This window comes from Coenobita brevimanus, chromosome 108 (genome assembly GCF_032717465.1).
Source record: "Coenobita brevimanus isolate Jiangsu-jjx chromosome 108, ASM3271746v2, whole genome shotgun sequence".
NCBI lineage: Eukaryota > Metazoa > Arthropoda > Malacostraca > Decapoda > Coenobitidae > Coenobita > Coenobita brevimanus.
The window spans coordinates 11,065,902-11,081,824 of record NC_137061.1 but is presented as its reverse complement, the minus strand read 5'-3'; the positions used below and the strand labels follow the sequence as shown (position 1 = coordinate 11,081,824).

The 15,923-nt window shown below is 39.2% G+C and overlaps 1 protein-coding gene across 1 annotated transcript in view; it reads right to left on the bottom strand.

Annotated features, from left to right (window-relative positions):
* Window positions 1-492: 492 nt before the first annotated feature.
* Window positions 493-15,923, bottom strand: part of LOC145416882 (RING finger protein 145-like) — a 150,607-nt gene continuing 135,176 nt past the window's right edge. The window contains exons 4-5 of the mRNA XM_080285748.1: window positions 14,914-15,072; window positions 493-2,158 (exon numbers count right to left, since the gene is read on the bottom strand). Of these exons, the coding sequence (XP_080141874.1) occupies window positions 587-2,158; window positions 14,914-15,072 (1,731 nt within the window). The 3' untranslated portion in view covers window positions 493-586. The remainder of the gene's footprint in view (window positions 2,159-14,913; window positions 15,073-15,923) is intronic.

The window sequence follows — 15,923 nt, the reverse complement described above, 5'->3', positions numbered from 1 at the left end:
TGAAACTAATAGGCAGTGTGCTATCTGACATTCCATTCTGTGTAGTGAAAACTATGAATGACTCTAAACTGAAAAGTTCACTCTCTCTCTCTCACACACACACACACACAAAGCTGAATTTATGTGCACAGATGGAATGAAAATATTAGGACATGTGAAAAATGGAATCAATGGTGTGATGCAAGATAAAATTAGAAAATGTGGCATGAGATACAAGACAATATGGACACAGTGATATGTATTAAAAAAAAAAAAAAAAAAAAAAAAAAAAAAAAAAAAAAATTTAATGACGAAAATATATGAAAAGTGATATGGTAAAAAATAATGGGAAAGGCAGACAGCCTACATTAAAAAAAAAAAAAAAAAAAAAAAAAAAAAAAAAAAAGGTAGCAGATGCAGAGCAGAAACTGAGAATAAATGATATCTCTATATACACATGCATGTACTGTACATACCTGTACTGTACAATATTGAAAGGTACAATTGCTTTATGAGTTGTCAGTTAACAATGTGAACAAGATGTCAAATTATGAGTGAACTAAATAACATGAGTATTGGTAGCTGAATTTTAGTTAAATAACATGGATTACATAAGAAGGTTTAATACATCATTTTCCCCATCATCAGGTAGAGGAATATTAGCGCCAACTTCTTGCTCAATATCCTCTGGCTGTTGTTGCTCTGGTTCTTGTGAAGGCTCTTCAACTGGCTTCTCACCCTTGGTCTCCAGAGTGATGGGTGCATGACACATTGGGCATTTGTCCTGTACATACAGCCACTTCCGAAGACAAGGCCCATGAAACATATGGTTGCAATGAGTAGTCCGTGCTGAAGTCATTTCAGAGTAACAAATTGCACACACATCATTGTGAGTTTGTAATTCTTCCTCAGTGGCTTCGGGTAAAGCAGATATCTTTTTTGCAGCTTCTAATCTTAATAAAAAGCTTTTCCATCCCTGCTGGAGACGCTTCCAGACATTGAAATAGCAATGAATGAGTAAAACAACTGCATTTATCCAAGACCACTGCCCAGTTATTGATTCTTTTGCTCCAGCTCCAACAACAAACACTGCTACTATGAACTCAAAGACATTTGTTGTGGCTTTAGTGTAATAAACCAAGTCATCCAAAGCTGGCCATGGCTGAGCACACACAGCATCCCAGGTAAGCAGGACATATGTGACCAACAGACCCAACACCTGTACTGATGTCATGATGCTGGTGGACACAACAAGAAGAACCCAGAAAAAGTCCTGATCAAATATCAATGTGAACATGTATACCACATACAAAGGAAGTGTCAGCAGGAGGAGACACGCTGATACAGCTCGGAAGTGCCGTGAGAGAGAAGCAACGCCTTGTGCACTCAGTGCCTGTACTATAGGTTCAACAATTTCATACATGCTTTGCACTAGTGACGATACTACAATAAGTAAGATGATAGAAAGCACCGCCAGTCGCTCAGGCATGGCCATAGTGAGCAGTGATGTCTGGACAGCCAAGAGAGCCACAGTAACACCCTCTGTCCACCCAGAGTGCACCAGGTCATCTGAGAGAGGAGAAGCACCAGGTCCAGCGGCATATGCCCGAGTTATAGCCAGGATAACTCTTGATGCATAAGATACAGCCACACAGGTGCCAGCCAGCATAAGGGGAGTGTAGCACACCTCTGCTGCACTCTGGACTATCACCAGGTACCACATCTCACTGGGTGATGATGTAACAATGCTTGATGTTGTGCTGGAGCCCCCTGCTACTGCCCCAGCCATTGCCCCTGCAACAACCCCTGCCACACTGCCAGGGGGTGTGGACAAAGGTGATGGCTTGGTGGCAATGGCTGTATGATGTGTTGGCAGGTAGTGGTTATAGAGCTGAGTTGTGAACAGCATTAACCAGAATATCAGCAGCTGCACTGGTACAAACAATCGGCCCCAGAGAGTAATCAGCACACCGTGAGGCCCGTAGAGTTCCAGCATCTCAGCCAAAGCGCCATACACATGCTTCAGGAACTTGAAGACATGGGGCACACAGAGGAATATGTACTGGACTGTGAGGAATATGACAAAGCACGAGGCAAAGTTGTGGGTGAGGTGTAGTTCCGTGACTGGAAACCCTGCTAGTCTTGCAAAGACAGGAACCAGGTACACCAACAGCAGAATCTATGGGAAGAGAAACCCAAATTAAAGTTTTTATTACCTTAACACTCACAGGCTCCTATGACTCGATCTCATATATCTATCTATCTATTGCCAGATGCCTCAATCCCGTTCAGGGTGGCCACAAACAAATCGTCTCCACGTCGCCCTGTCCCCCGCCATTTCACTGCCCTGCTCCCAACTCACACCCCCCTCTCTCATATACCTCTCCACCCCATCCCTTCATCTCATCCTCGGCCTCCTCCTCCCTCTCCCCCCCTCCACCTCACTCACATACACTCTCTTCATCACTCTTCACCCTCCATCCTCTCTACATGGCCAAACTACCTCAGTGTATTCCTCCTAACGCTTCCTATTACATCCACATCCACACCACAAAGCTCCTTTATATCCTCATTTGTCAGCCTGTCTCTCCATGTGACTCCACAGGCTCCTTTTAAATAACTCATTTCCACTGCTCTCACTCTTGACTTGTGTCCTTCCAACAACGTCCAAGCTTCACTTCCATATGTTAGACTTGGTATCACAATACTGTCATGTAGTAACTTTTTCACTTCCATGCTCACTTCCCTGTTTCTTATCACTGCTTTCAAGGAACCAGCAACCTTTCTTCCCTGCTGTACCCTTTCAAGCACTTCACCCTCAAAACCTCCATCCTTACTCATCACACTACCCAAGTACTTAAACGTACCGGTACTCACATTTTCCAATTCCTCACCATCCAACCTCGCTGTACATTCACTGACTTCACCTCTCTCAAAGACCACCACTTTACTCTTCCCTACATTCACCTTTAGATTCCGTTTCTTACACACTCTCCCAAACTCATCCACCAAGCTTTGCAGCTCCCCTTCGTCTTCACTCAACAACACAGTATCATCTGCAAACAACAGTACAGGGAGATTCCAAACACTACCCTATCGCACAAGGGCCACTCCAACATCCATTGCCCTACCTTGTACCTCTTTTATTACCCCATCCATGTACAGATTGAACAACCATGGAGACAGACACATCCCTGTTTCAACCCAACCTTCAAAGAGAAAAATTCACTCAGTTCACCATCCACACACACTCCAGCCTTAGCACCATCATACATACTCTTCACAGCATTCAACAACTTCCCATCTACTCCATATATTCTTAATAATTTCCACAATCCTTGTCTATCCACCCTGTCATATGCTTTCTCCAAATCCATGAAAGCCACATACAACTTCTTTCCCTTCTCTAGAAACTTTTCCACTAAAGATCTAAGAATGAATATCTGATCTACACAACCTCTGCCCTTCCTAACGTCTCCCTGTTCTTCTCCAACTAATTCCTCTGTTCTTTCTCTAACTCTGTCAATAAGTATCCTACCATAACACTTTTCCTATTATACTAAGAAGACAAATGCTCCTGTGATTACCACACACTTCTTTTTCCCCTTTTCCTTTGTACAAAGGAATAATTATACCTGACTTCCAATCCTCCGGGACTCTACCTTCCTCCCAGGCCAACTGTACATCTTCCACATCCATTCTACTACTATCTCTCCCCCATGCTTCAGCATTTCACCACACTCCATCAATTCCTGGGGCTTTCCCCAATTTAACTTTCTTCATTGCTTTCACAACTTCTATCCTACTGATTTCTTCCTGTCTTCTCATCTCCCTCCTTCTCCCAGCCATTCCCCAGCCACTTATACTAGCATTACTTCCATCCTCTATGTTCAACAATTCCTCAAAGTGTTCTCTCCATCTGCTCACTTTTTCTCCCTTCTCCACTAGTAATCTATCATTTTTATCTTTCATTCCCCTGCTAACTTCACTTCCACCCAGTCTTACTCTCTTCACCACTTTCCAGAACATTTTCTTACAGTCCCTCCACTTTACACTCAAATTCCTTTCAAATTCCTCATCCACTCTCTTCTTACTCTCTCTTACTAATCTTTTCACCTCTCTCTTCCTTTCTACATATAACTCTCTTTTCGCCTCTCTACTTCTTCCACGCCCCTATTTCTCATCCATTCATCGTATGCATTCTTCTTTTGTGCCACAGCCTGTCTCACCTCTTCATTCCACCACGCTGTTCCTTGCACCCCTCTCCGTCTTCTCTTCATCCCACACACCACATCACATGCTGCCCATATTTCTTCTGTCAATATCCTACACACACCTTCCACGTCCCCCATCTGCTCCAATTCATATCTGCTCAATCACTCCTCCACTTCTCTCTTATATTCTGCCTTTTTCTCATCCTCTTGTAACCTTTCCACACTCCTTGCAAATACTCCTTCTTCCTGTTCTTCCTTCTTCTATTTCTCCATCTTATTTGGATCTTGATTCTGGCCACCACCAATTAGTGGTCAGAAAGCCCACTCCCCCAACCTCTACAAGCTCTTGCATCCATTACACATCTTCACATCCTTTCATTCACATACACATAATCAATCACTGCCTTCCTTTCATTCAGTTCACCATCAACCCTTCTCATCACTTGCCATGTATACCTGTGGATCATTTTGTGCCTGAAGAGGGTATTGGCTATCACCAACCCCCTCCCAGCACAAATGTCCACTAATGCATTGCCATTCTCATCTATCTCAGCAGGCACACACCCCTCATCAACTATTTCATCCATCTTCACATTCCCTACTTTACCATTCATATCACCGATCAAAAACACTCTCTCATTACTTCCAAACTTTTCCATCCACACTTCCACATTTGTCTAGAACTCTTCTCTCATTCTGATTGCATGATCATGCATCGGCGCATACACGCACATAATCGCCCACATTTGTATTCCAACTTTCAATCTTACCCACACAATCCTTGACCCAACTGATCCATACTCTCTTATGTCCTTCTTCCATCTTTTACTTACAACTAAACACACACATATATATATGTGTATATGTATATATATATATATATATATATATATATATATATATATATATATATATATATATATATACACATAAATATATACATATATGTATGTATACAGTATATATATATATATATATATATATATATATATATACAGTAATCACTCCAATATCCGACGTAATAGAGCCATAGGTAGGTCCGGATATTGGTTCTGTCCGGATATTGGGCCCCAGCTTATGGACTTCTACTTATGGACCCTAACTCAGAGAAACACCTATACAACTCCCTCTGGACATGCATAGCACCTATTTAAGACCCAAATCACACCAATAAGGCACATAAATGACTGAAATAAATGCAAAAGAAGCATAAAATGAGGGTTTAGAAGTAGGTTCATACAATAATAAACATTCTGGTGACTGGCTCCTGGACTGGTACTTATGGACCCTAACCTAGCCTAACTCAGAAAAACACCTTCCTACTGCACATGCCTAGCTCCTAACACCCTATTCACACCAATAAAGGACATTAAAGAGTAAAATGAGGTAAGTATAGCATGGAAAAAAGTACAGTATGAAACATTCTTATGTCCGGATAGTGGGGATGTTCGGATATTGGGCGTCCGGATATTAGAGTGATTACTGTATATATATATATATATATATATATATATATATATATACATATATGTATGTATACAGTATATATATATATATATATATATATAGATAGATAGATACAGTAAACTCGCCCAGAACACGTTCTCGCTGAACACGCTCGCAATTATACATGGTTAGTGCTGGGATATGTATAAGATAACATAAGATTAATGAACCATTCCGAAAACTATATATTTATGCAAGAGAGGCCTTTGATAGGCCAAATCCTCGAACATCAGCTCAGCATGCACGGTTTGTTTTGATCACGTGATGTGATTCACTGTACTGCTTTTCCTCAGTGCTGTATTTGTAAATATTTATAGTACTGTTCTGGTGAGTTTATGTGCAAGTTAAAGTATTATTAAATAACGTTCAAGCAAGAAATAAAGTCTTATAACCAGTTTTCTGTTAGGCGTCAGAATATTACCTTTTTTATTTGTTTGTTAAATATTTGCTGTACTACTTTTCCACAGTACTGTATTTGTAAGTTAAATATTTACTATTCTGGTATGCACTTGTAAGTTAAAGCACTTAAAGAAGTTAAAGCATTTAATAAAGCCTTGTAACCAGTTATAGATTATACACAATCGGTAGGTTCCAAGACAATTCGCCATCATGTCAATTCCCCGTCAAAACATGAACGATTCCCCATCAGGACAATTCGCACCCTGTATGATTCCCCGTCATTCTATAAATATATTAATTAATCAATACTTTTATAAATATACTTAATATTAATTTATCAATATTTTAATAACTATATTTCAGGGGGATCCATCTAAGTCTATGTTGTCTTGTTATTGTTGTGACGGCGAACTGGCTTGACAGCGAATAGTCCAGAAACCATTTTGCTCCATAGACTCCCTAAACGTGGTATTTTGCTGTTATCTGCCATTGGTAATCAATATGAAGCACTTTAATTGGTTAGAAGGTTTATTTAATGTTATAACTTACAAATACAGTACTGCACAGCAAAACTTCGACAAATACGTAAACAAGAGACAACATTCCGAAGCCGACTGGTTTCGGCATCGGAATGTTGCCTTGTGTTTAGGTATTTGTATATTGAAGTTTTGATGTGCAGTACTGTATTTGTAAGTTATAACAATAAATAAACCTTCTAACCACTTAAAGTGCTTCATATTGATTACCAATGGCGATAACAGCAAAAGACCACGTTTAGGAGATCTAAGGAGCAAAATAAGGAGTAGTTAAAACTTACACGGTTTCGCGCCGAACGTGCCACGTTAGGAACGAAACCCACGCGTTGGGGGTGAGCTTGCTGTAAATATATATATATATATATATATATATATATATATATATATATATACTGTATACATATACATATATATATATATATATATATATATATATATATATATATACAGGTAACTCGCACGGAACACGAGGGTTTCGTTCCTACCGTGCCGTGTTAGGTGCGAAATCGCGTATATTTAAACTACTCCGTATTTTGCTCCCTAGACCCCCCAAATGTGTTGTTTTGCTGTTATCTGTAACTAGAAAGCACTTTAAGTGGTTAGAAGGTTTATTTAATGTTATAACTCACAAATACAGTACTCCTGAGCAAAACTTCAACACACAAATACTGTACGTAAACACAAGGAAACATTCCGACGCCGATCATAGGTAATAAATTAGGTTAACTGGTACCAGTGTTTTAACTTACAAGTACATACCAGAACAGTACATATTTAACTTAGAAATGCAGTACTGTGATATCGAATGATTTCAGTACATAATCTGTTAGGAATGGCTGGAAAAAAAAAAAGTTATGAATACATTTTCACCTTTTTGATATATGTTTATGGTAATTTCGAGTTATTTTTTACGTTATCGTTGTGCCCATGCTTGGAAAAGGGAGCGAAAGAGTTGAATTTTCAGTCCTAAATGAGAAAACTGCACGTCCTCCAAGGCTAGACTCCGCCACGGGAGAATAAAGTGGAGGGTCAGTCCAATTAGCAATAAGGAAGTTGTGTCACAACTTCCAGCTCCCACACCACGAGAATGGCTAAAAATAGAATCGTAATGCAGTTTCAGAACTAACAATAAGTCTAATTATTACGAATACAGATACAAAGCAGAAATAAATACGTTTACAGACAGGGAAAACGTATTTCTTCCGTCATAACATGTTCATCTTTCTCAATCATTTTACGTTCATTTATCATTTTACCTTGTTATTTTCGCAATATATATTGCTGTCTCGTTAACAGGGTGGTTGTTTGTGTTTTGCAAGGGAGGAAAAAGGTTGTATTTTCTGTCTGGGTCGAGATAATGGGTGTAACTATGTGTGGTTAGGCATGGCCACGAGCGAAAAAATCGTACATCCACTCATCCCGATAGCCGGTGGTGAACTGACAGATGGTACATGAGACGATGAAGTCAAGGTCATGTCCCAGATTTTCGTTCACTTCCCGAAAGTTTTCACAGTTTTCTACAAGTTGCAAACCATTACAGCAAACCTGAGCAAATAGGTAAAGATACCAAGACAAAAATGTATTTTTCTCTTATTATAAGTCTTTAACGAACAAACAAAAAAAAAGGCAATATTCCGACGCCGATCATGGGTAATCATATAAACGAGGTTAACTGGTTACAAGGCTTTATTTAATGCTTTAATTGCCTACAAGTACATACTAGAACAGTAAATATTTAACTTACAAAACAGTACTGTAGAAAAGCAGTACAGTAAGAGTTTAACGAACAAACAAAAAAGGCAATATTCCGACGCCGATCATGGGTAATCATATAATTCGGGTTATCTGGTTACAAGGCTTTATTTAATGCTTTAACTTTATTTAAGTGCTTACAAGTACAGTACATACGAGAACAGTAAATATTTAACTTACAAATACTGAACAGCACTGTGGAAAAAACGAACAAATAAAAAAGGCAATATTCTGACGCCTATCAGGTAAACTGGTTATAAGACTTTATTTCTTGCTTTAACGTTATTTAATAGTACTTTAAGTTGCACATAAACTTACCAGAACAGTACAGTACTGTAAATATTTAACTTACAAATACTGTGCTACTGTACTCGGGAATGTCTCACTCACTGAATAATTTCCCGCCTAGATCGTCACGTAATCAAAACAAACCGCGCGCTGCGGTGACGTTCGAGGATTTGATCTTTCAAAGGCCTCTCCTGCGTTAATTTGTAGTTTTCATAATGGTTTTTTAATCTTACGTTGTCTTATATGTATCCCAGCCCTTACCGTGTATAATTGCGAGCGCGTTCCGTGAGATCGTGTTCCGTGCGAGTTACCTGTATATATATATATATATATATATATATATATATATATATATATATATATACTGTATATATATATATATATATATATATATATATATATATATATACTGTATATATATATATATATATATATATATACAGTATATATATATATATATATATACAGTAATTCCTGTACTTTCCGGACGCCCACTTTCCGGACACCTCACTTACCAGACATTGTGCGCCTGGACCTTTGGAACCCAAAAATGGCCAAAAGAAGAAAAAAATCCCCCCAAAATCCAAATTTTTTCCCACCCGTAATTTGAAATTGCTGCGTGGCACCGAACAGCTGTTACACCATGGACCCTTCACCCCTTCCTTCCTCCCCCCTTCCCCCTCCCCCGTCAGGTTGCCATTTTGTATTTTTCATTACCAAATGTGGGCCAATTTGGTAATGAAAAATTTGCTTGGTAATGAATCAGAATAATGGAATACCAAACGGATTTTTCACGTGTGTGAGGATACACAGGATGGAGATGGTGGATTGTTTGCTCTCCGATTAATCTGGTAGCCTATATAGCATGAAAATAATCAACATGCTGTTAATTATAAGAAGAGTGATTACGTGAATTTCCACGTAATGTGGCCATTGCGATCTGGCAACTCTGTTACCCCATCATCAACAGTCACATCCTAACTCCAATCAAGAGCAGATGCTTATCGTAACAGCAGCCACATGTGCTTGTTTTTTGTGAAAAACAGTGAATAAACTGCAATACCTCGCCACTAGACCACACGGGAATTTACAGTGTTGTGCAGTGCTAAGAAATTAGAGTTTTGAGTGCAAAGGATTAACTGTGGAGTGCACACTGGCGGTTGAAACTGGCAGTTGAAACTGGTGTGGTGCAGTTAACTTTGTGCAGTGTTAAACAATTATAACTCACAATGCAAAGAATTACTGTAAGTGCAGCACAACACTGGATTACTGTATGTGCTTCAAGAGCATTTTCACCACTGCCAAAGCCAGAGAAGGCAGCCACTGACATGCTATAAGTACCCTGGCTGAGGTACAACCACTTCTAATTCCTCATTCTTTGGTTCCTTTTCATTTATTTCATGCTTTATGTCCATTATTGGTGTGAATAGGGTCTTAAATAGGTTTAAATATGTGCTATGCACGGCCAGTAGGGAGTTATTTAGGTGGCTTTCAAAGTTAGGCTGGGTTAGGGTCCTTAGGTAGCAGTCCAGGAGCCAGGGACTTGTTGTAAGTACCCAGAATGTTTAACATTGCATAAACTCACCCCTAAAACCTCATTCTCTGGTTCTTTTGCATTTATTTCAGTCTTTTATGTCCCTTATTGGTGTGATTTGGGTCTTAAATAGTTGCTATGCATGTCCAGTAGGGAGTTGTATAGGTGTTTTTCTGAGTCAGGGTAGGTTAAGGTCCATAAGTACAAGTCCAGGAGGCTAGGGCCCACTTTCCGGAGGGGACCACTTTCTGGACATGCTTTTGGTTCTATTACATCAGAAAGTGGAGGGATTACTGTATATATATATATGTATATATATACAGTATAAATATATCATCAGCATAAAAATGATAGGACACGTCGTGAGCATCAAGTAGAGATGATAAACTGCTTGTGTAGATAGTAAATAGAAGAAAGAAATCATTAGGATGGAAGTTGTGGAAGCAATGAAGAAAGTTATAATGGGGAAAGTCCCAAGAATTGATGGAGTATGTGGTGAAATGCTGAAGCATAGGGGAGAGATAGTAGTAGAATGGATGTGGAAGATAAGCAGATTGGCATGGGAGGAAGGTAGAATCCCGGAGGATTGGAAGGCAGGTATAATTATTCCTTTGCACAAAGGAAAAAGGGAAAAAGAAGTGTGTGGTAATCATAGGGGCATTTGTCTTCTTAGTGTAATGGGAAAAGTGCCGTATTTCGTGGCATGTTAGACGCTGCAGTTTGAAAGACGCACCCTAATTCTGGAAGGGAATAGATAGATAAATATATCTTCCCTTCCATCCTCTTCTGTCTTTCTTTCCTTCATTCTTTCCTCTTCCTTCTCCCTGTGGGTGACTCTACACTGCGTGACAAGCCAAAGGACTGCATCAGGAAGTGCCGATACCAAGGCAAGACTTCCGCCATTCAACTGAACTGAACTGAGGATGGCTTCTGGTACTTTTAGGGTACATAAAAAGGTGTAAACATTCCTTGTAAATGATTTTTGAAAACATGGTTGTGTTGTTTGATTCTAAAGTTCACACATGCAGGCATTTGAAGACATGCAGGCATTTGTTTTGGAGATATAGTGTATTCCTTCATTTAATGCCCTTTGTATTTTCTTACGTGAACGAAAGAACTGGTTTTATTGAGTTTTGTTTTTTTAAGTTCACTTCACGAAAAATAATATTTATCTCTATATACTGATACGTATGTAGTGAACTTTAATAGAGATGAACATCACGTCTCAAATTACTTTACTACAGGAATTGGATACTTCATATTTCATAAACAAACCGGTAGTGTTAAGATGGCGTCGTGGTATGGATAACATTTTATAAGGAAGGGGTTGTTTGTTTGTTTTCTTGTCTTGTACCCTTCTTTTAGATTTAAAAAAAAAAAAAAAGACACCAAACATATATATACAGTACTGAAGAGAGACTCTAATGTGTTAAGATAGTGTCATGGAATGAAGTAACATTACGTAAGGGGTTGTTTGTTTTCATGTCTTGTAACCTTCTTTTACATAAAAATAAAGAAACCAAAGACAGATATACAGTACTGAACAGAGGTTCTGAAAGGTGAGTGTGTATTTCAGTGAAAAATACTCATATCAAGCAACCTTTCTGTAGTCTTAGTCAAGCCATACTTTTTTCCTCAGAGCTTCCCTTCCAGAATTAGGGTGCGTCTTTCAAACTGCAGCGTCTAACATGCCACGAAATACGGTACTTTTCCCATTACACTAAGAAGACAAATACCCCTATGATTACCACACACTTCTTTTTCCCTTTTTCCTTTGTGCAAAGGAATAATTATACCTGCCTTCCAATCCTCTGGGATTCTACCTTCCTCCCATGCCAATCTGCTTATCTTCCACATCCATTCTACTACTATCTCTCCCCCATGCTTCAGCATTTCACCACATACTCCATCAATTCTTGAGACTTTCCCCATTATAACTTTCTTCATTGCTTCCACAACTTCCATCCTAATGATTTCTTTCTTCTATTTACTATCTACACAAGCAGTTTATCATCTCTACTTGATGCTCACGACGTGTCCTATCATTTTTATGCTGATGACACCCTGCTCTATGTTAAGATGTCAGATATCAACAATACTAAGACAAAGCTTGAGTCTCTAATGTCTGATATTAAGATTTGGATGGTTAAGAGGAAATTTAAGCTGAATGATGGTAAAACTGAGATCATCATCATCAGAGGAAACAGAAGGGGTGATGACACTGATAATGCCCTGGCTTTGAACACTGGCATGTCACAGCTTCATTCAGTCAGTTCTGTTCAAAATTTGGGTGTTTATTTTAATTCAAAGTTAAATTACAAAGAACATATTAATCAGGTTGTCAGAGGGTGTAATTTGCATATCAGAAATCCATACTCTCTGAGAAAATTCCTAAATAAACGGTGCCTCTTAACACTGGTCCATGCAGTGGTCTTGTCGCGTGTTGATCATTGTAATTCACTGTGGGTTGGACTTCCAAATAATATACTAACAAAAGTTCAGTCTGTGTTGAACAGGGCAGCACGGCTTATCTTTGGTCTCCCCCGAGAACCTCAACTACCTCGTTTCTGACTGAGCTGCATTGGTTACGAGTAGGCTAGAACTGAATTTAAACTGTGTCTTACTGCATTCAAGGTTCTTAAGTTTGGTGAACCAAAGTATCTTGATGAATTGTTAAAACTCCCATCAGCATGCCCGGGTGTGATGTTACGCAGTGAAGATGATTCCTTGCGTCTTGATAAGCCAGGAGCCATTCACCAGTCATCTTTCTCTGATCGTTCTTTTGTGTATAGAGCCCCTAGATCATATAACAGATTGCCATCGTCCATAAGACAACTCTCTTCTGCTGTATCCTTTAAGGGACAGCTGAAAGCCTTTCTTCTTTCAAAATGCTATGACCTGGAGAGAGGTACTATGACAGATGATTATAGGGTCTAATTACTGCCAATTTCATACATATATGATGCAGCTTGTATTATATACAAGAAATGTCACAACTCTTGTAATTGTAAAAATAATGTATGTGTGTCGAGTGCTAGTGAATTCCCAAAGGAAGAACTGGTACTTTTGAGAAACAAAAGGTCAGATTATTATTATTATTATTTTCACATCCCTCCGTCTCCCAGTCATTCCCCAGCCACTTCTACTTGCTTTAATTTCATTCTCTATGTTCGACAATTTTTTAACGTGTTCTTTCCATCTGTTCACTTTTTCTTCCTTCTCTACTAGTAATCTACCATTTTTATCTTTCACTCTCCAACTAACTTCTTCAGCACCCTGTCTAACTCTACCTCTTTCCAGAACATTTTCTTACATTCCCTCCATTTTACACTCAAACTCTTTCCAAATTCCTCATCCACTCTGTTCTTATTCTCTCTTACTAATCTTTTCACCTCTCTCTTCCTCTCTACATATAACTCTCTCTCCGTCTCTCAACTTCTTCCATCCCCGTTTCTCATCCACGCACTACTTCTTTTGTGCCACAGCCTGTCTCATCTCTTCATTCCACCATGCTGTTCCCTGCACCCCCTTTCATCTTCTCTTCACCCCACATACCACCTCACATGCTGCACAGATTTCTTCTATGAATATCTTGCACACACCTTCCATGTCCCCCATCTGCTCCAATCCATATTTATCCAATCGCTCCTCCACTTCCCTCTGATATTGTGCTTTTTTTCCCATCCTCTTGTAACCTTTCCATCCTCCTTGTATGAACTACTTTCTTCTGTCCTTTCCTTCTTCTGTCTCCATTTCATTTGGACCTGGATTATGCACCACCAAGTGGTGGTCAGCAAGTCCACTCCCCCAAACTCTATATACTCTTGCAGCCATTACACATTAGTAAATACATAAGTAAATAATGTTTACAGTTAACCATCAAAAATCAATCATCAAATCATCCAATCACCCAGGAAGATAAATAAAGATGATGCATTAACTGAGACCCTGTGTAAGAAAACCTTAAAAGAATGCTACCTCAATAATTCAAGTACACTACAGTATGCCGATATACAAAAATAAATATTGGTTCATCTTCCAATTCCTACTTCTGTATGCTCTAACCTGTTAATACTAAGTCATCCTTAACTGGACCACCACAGAGCATTCTACTTCTCACAAACACGAACCATACAACACAGAGTGTAACTGAACAAAAATAGTGCAATCTTATTATGATGCACGGCAGTGATAATCATCCTCTCATTTGATGTACTGTTGCCTACTTCCTTCTCCTTTATCATTCTTTTTCTGTTTCTCCTCTTCTCTCTTCCTATTTCTCCAATCCTTCCAGTCACTTTTTATTACTCTTCTTTCCACTCCAGGTAGCTCTACACCGAGTGACAACTGACAAGCCCAATGGTCTCCTGTAACCCAGGAAACCATTTACAATGTTTGGTGGTAACCCTATAATTAAATACTATAATGGGCTGATGTGGAGCCTAATATGGTGCACCTATTAAATGGGTGGAGATGCAAATGCAGCATCCACCTAGGAACCAAACCTTCACATTCTTCTCCACGTCTCATTGAGGTAAGGTGCTGTCTCCCACAGAGGAACAATGGTTAACCGCATGGGACGGTCATGCAGGGCCAGTTGCTTCCCTGTGGATGATGGTTTGCTCAGCCAGACAGACCGGGGTTACCCAACAACAACACTATAATGCCAGTCTCAGTAAATTACTGTACTAACAATATGTCTTACCTTATCTTTGTTACATTCTAAATCCAGGAAAAATGTAACCAATGTTGCAACCAACGTATGGAACACAATAGCAGCGACCTGTTGTCTGAGATACAGAGTTTCCATGTCGTTATGTGGGTCAAATAAGGATTTCTGTAGCATCAGCATGTTTGAGAAGCCCTGAAAAATTTGAAAATTTCTTTAGAAAGCAAACTAACAGGTGAAAAAACATGCATAATTCCCTACACTATCTTAACAACTACAACACATGAGATCAACCTTAAGCTTTACAAAATACTTTGACAGTAGCAAGAATAAATATATGAGACATCATACTGACCAGGGGTCTGATATTCCAAAGGATTTATATTAAAATATCTCCCCAAGTTCCATGTAATTCGAGGTAATAAAGATGCCATACTATCTATCTATCTATAGCCCGACGCCCTAATCCCGCAAAGGGTGGCCGAGATGCCATACTAATGACATGAAAGTTGCCATTTTTGGTGCAATTCACTGCTGTAACTTACACTGGGTTCTTACAGCCTAAACTCAAAACAGAGTACCACCATATTAGCCTGTAGTTTGTGACAAACTTCCATCAGGGTCAGAGATACTTAAGGTCCATTTACATGAAGGATCCGAGTCCCTTTCAGCCATATTTAAATCAATTAATGCTTAATTCAGATGAACAGTAAACACAGACACCTGCTGACAAAATTTCAATGCAGCAACAGATAGTGCAGGGCAAAAATATGTTGAAAAAGAATCCACTAAGTGCTATTAATGTGACAGGAATAACGGGTTCTCATGCAATGTACTAACGACAAGTGAAAGAATAAAGTCCCAGGGATAAAAGCCCCTAGCCTATCCTACACAGCCTACCTACCCTTCCATACTATAATCTACCTTACGTTACCCTGAACCTAACATATCCAAATCTACTTTAGCCTAGCAAAACCTAACCTAACCTAACAGTGGCTTGTGTCCTAAGAGCTTTTAACTTCAGTAGGTTTTTGTCTGAACCCTGG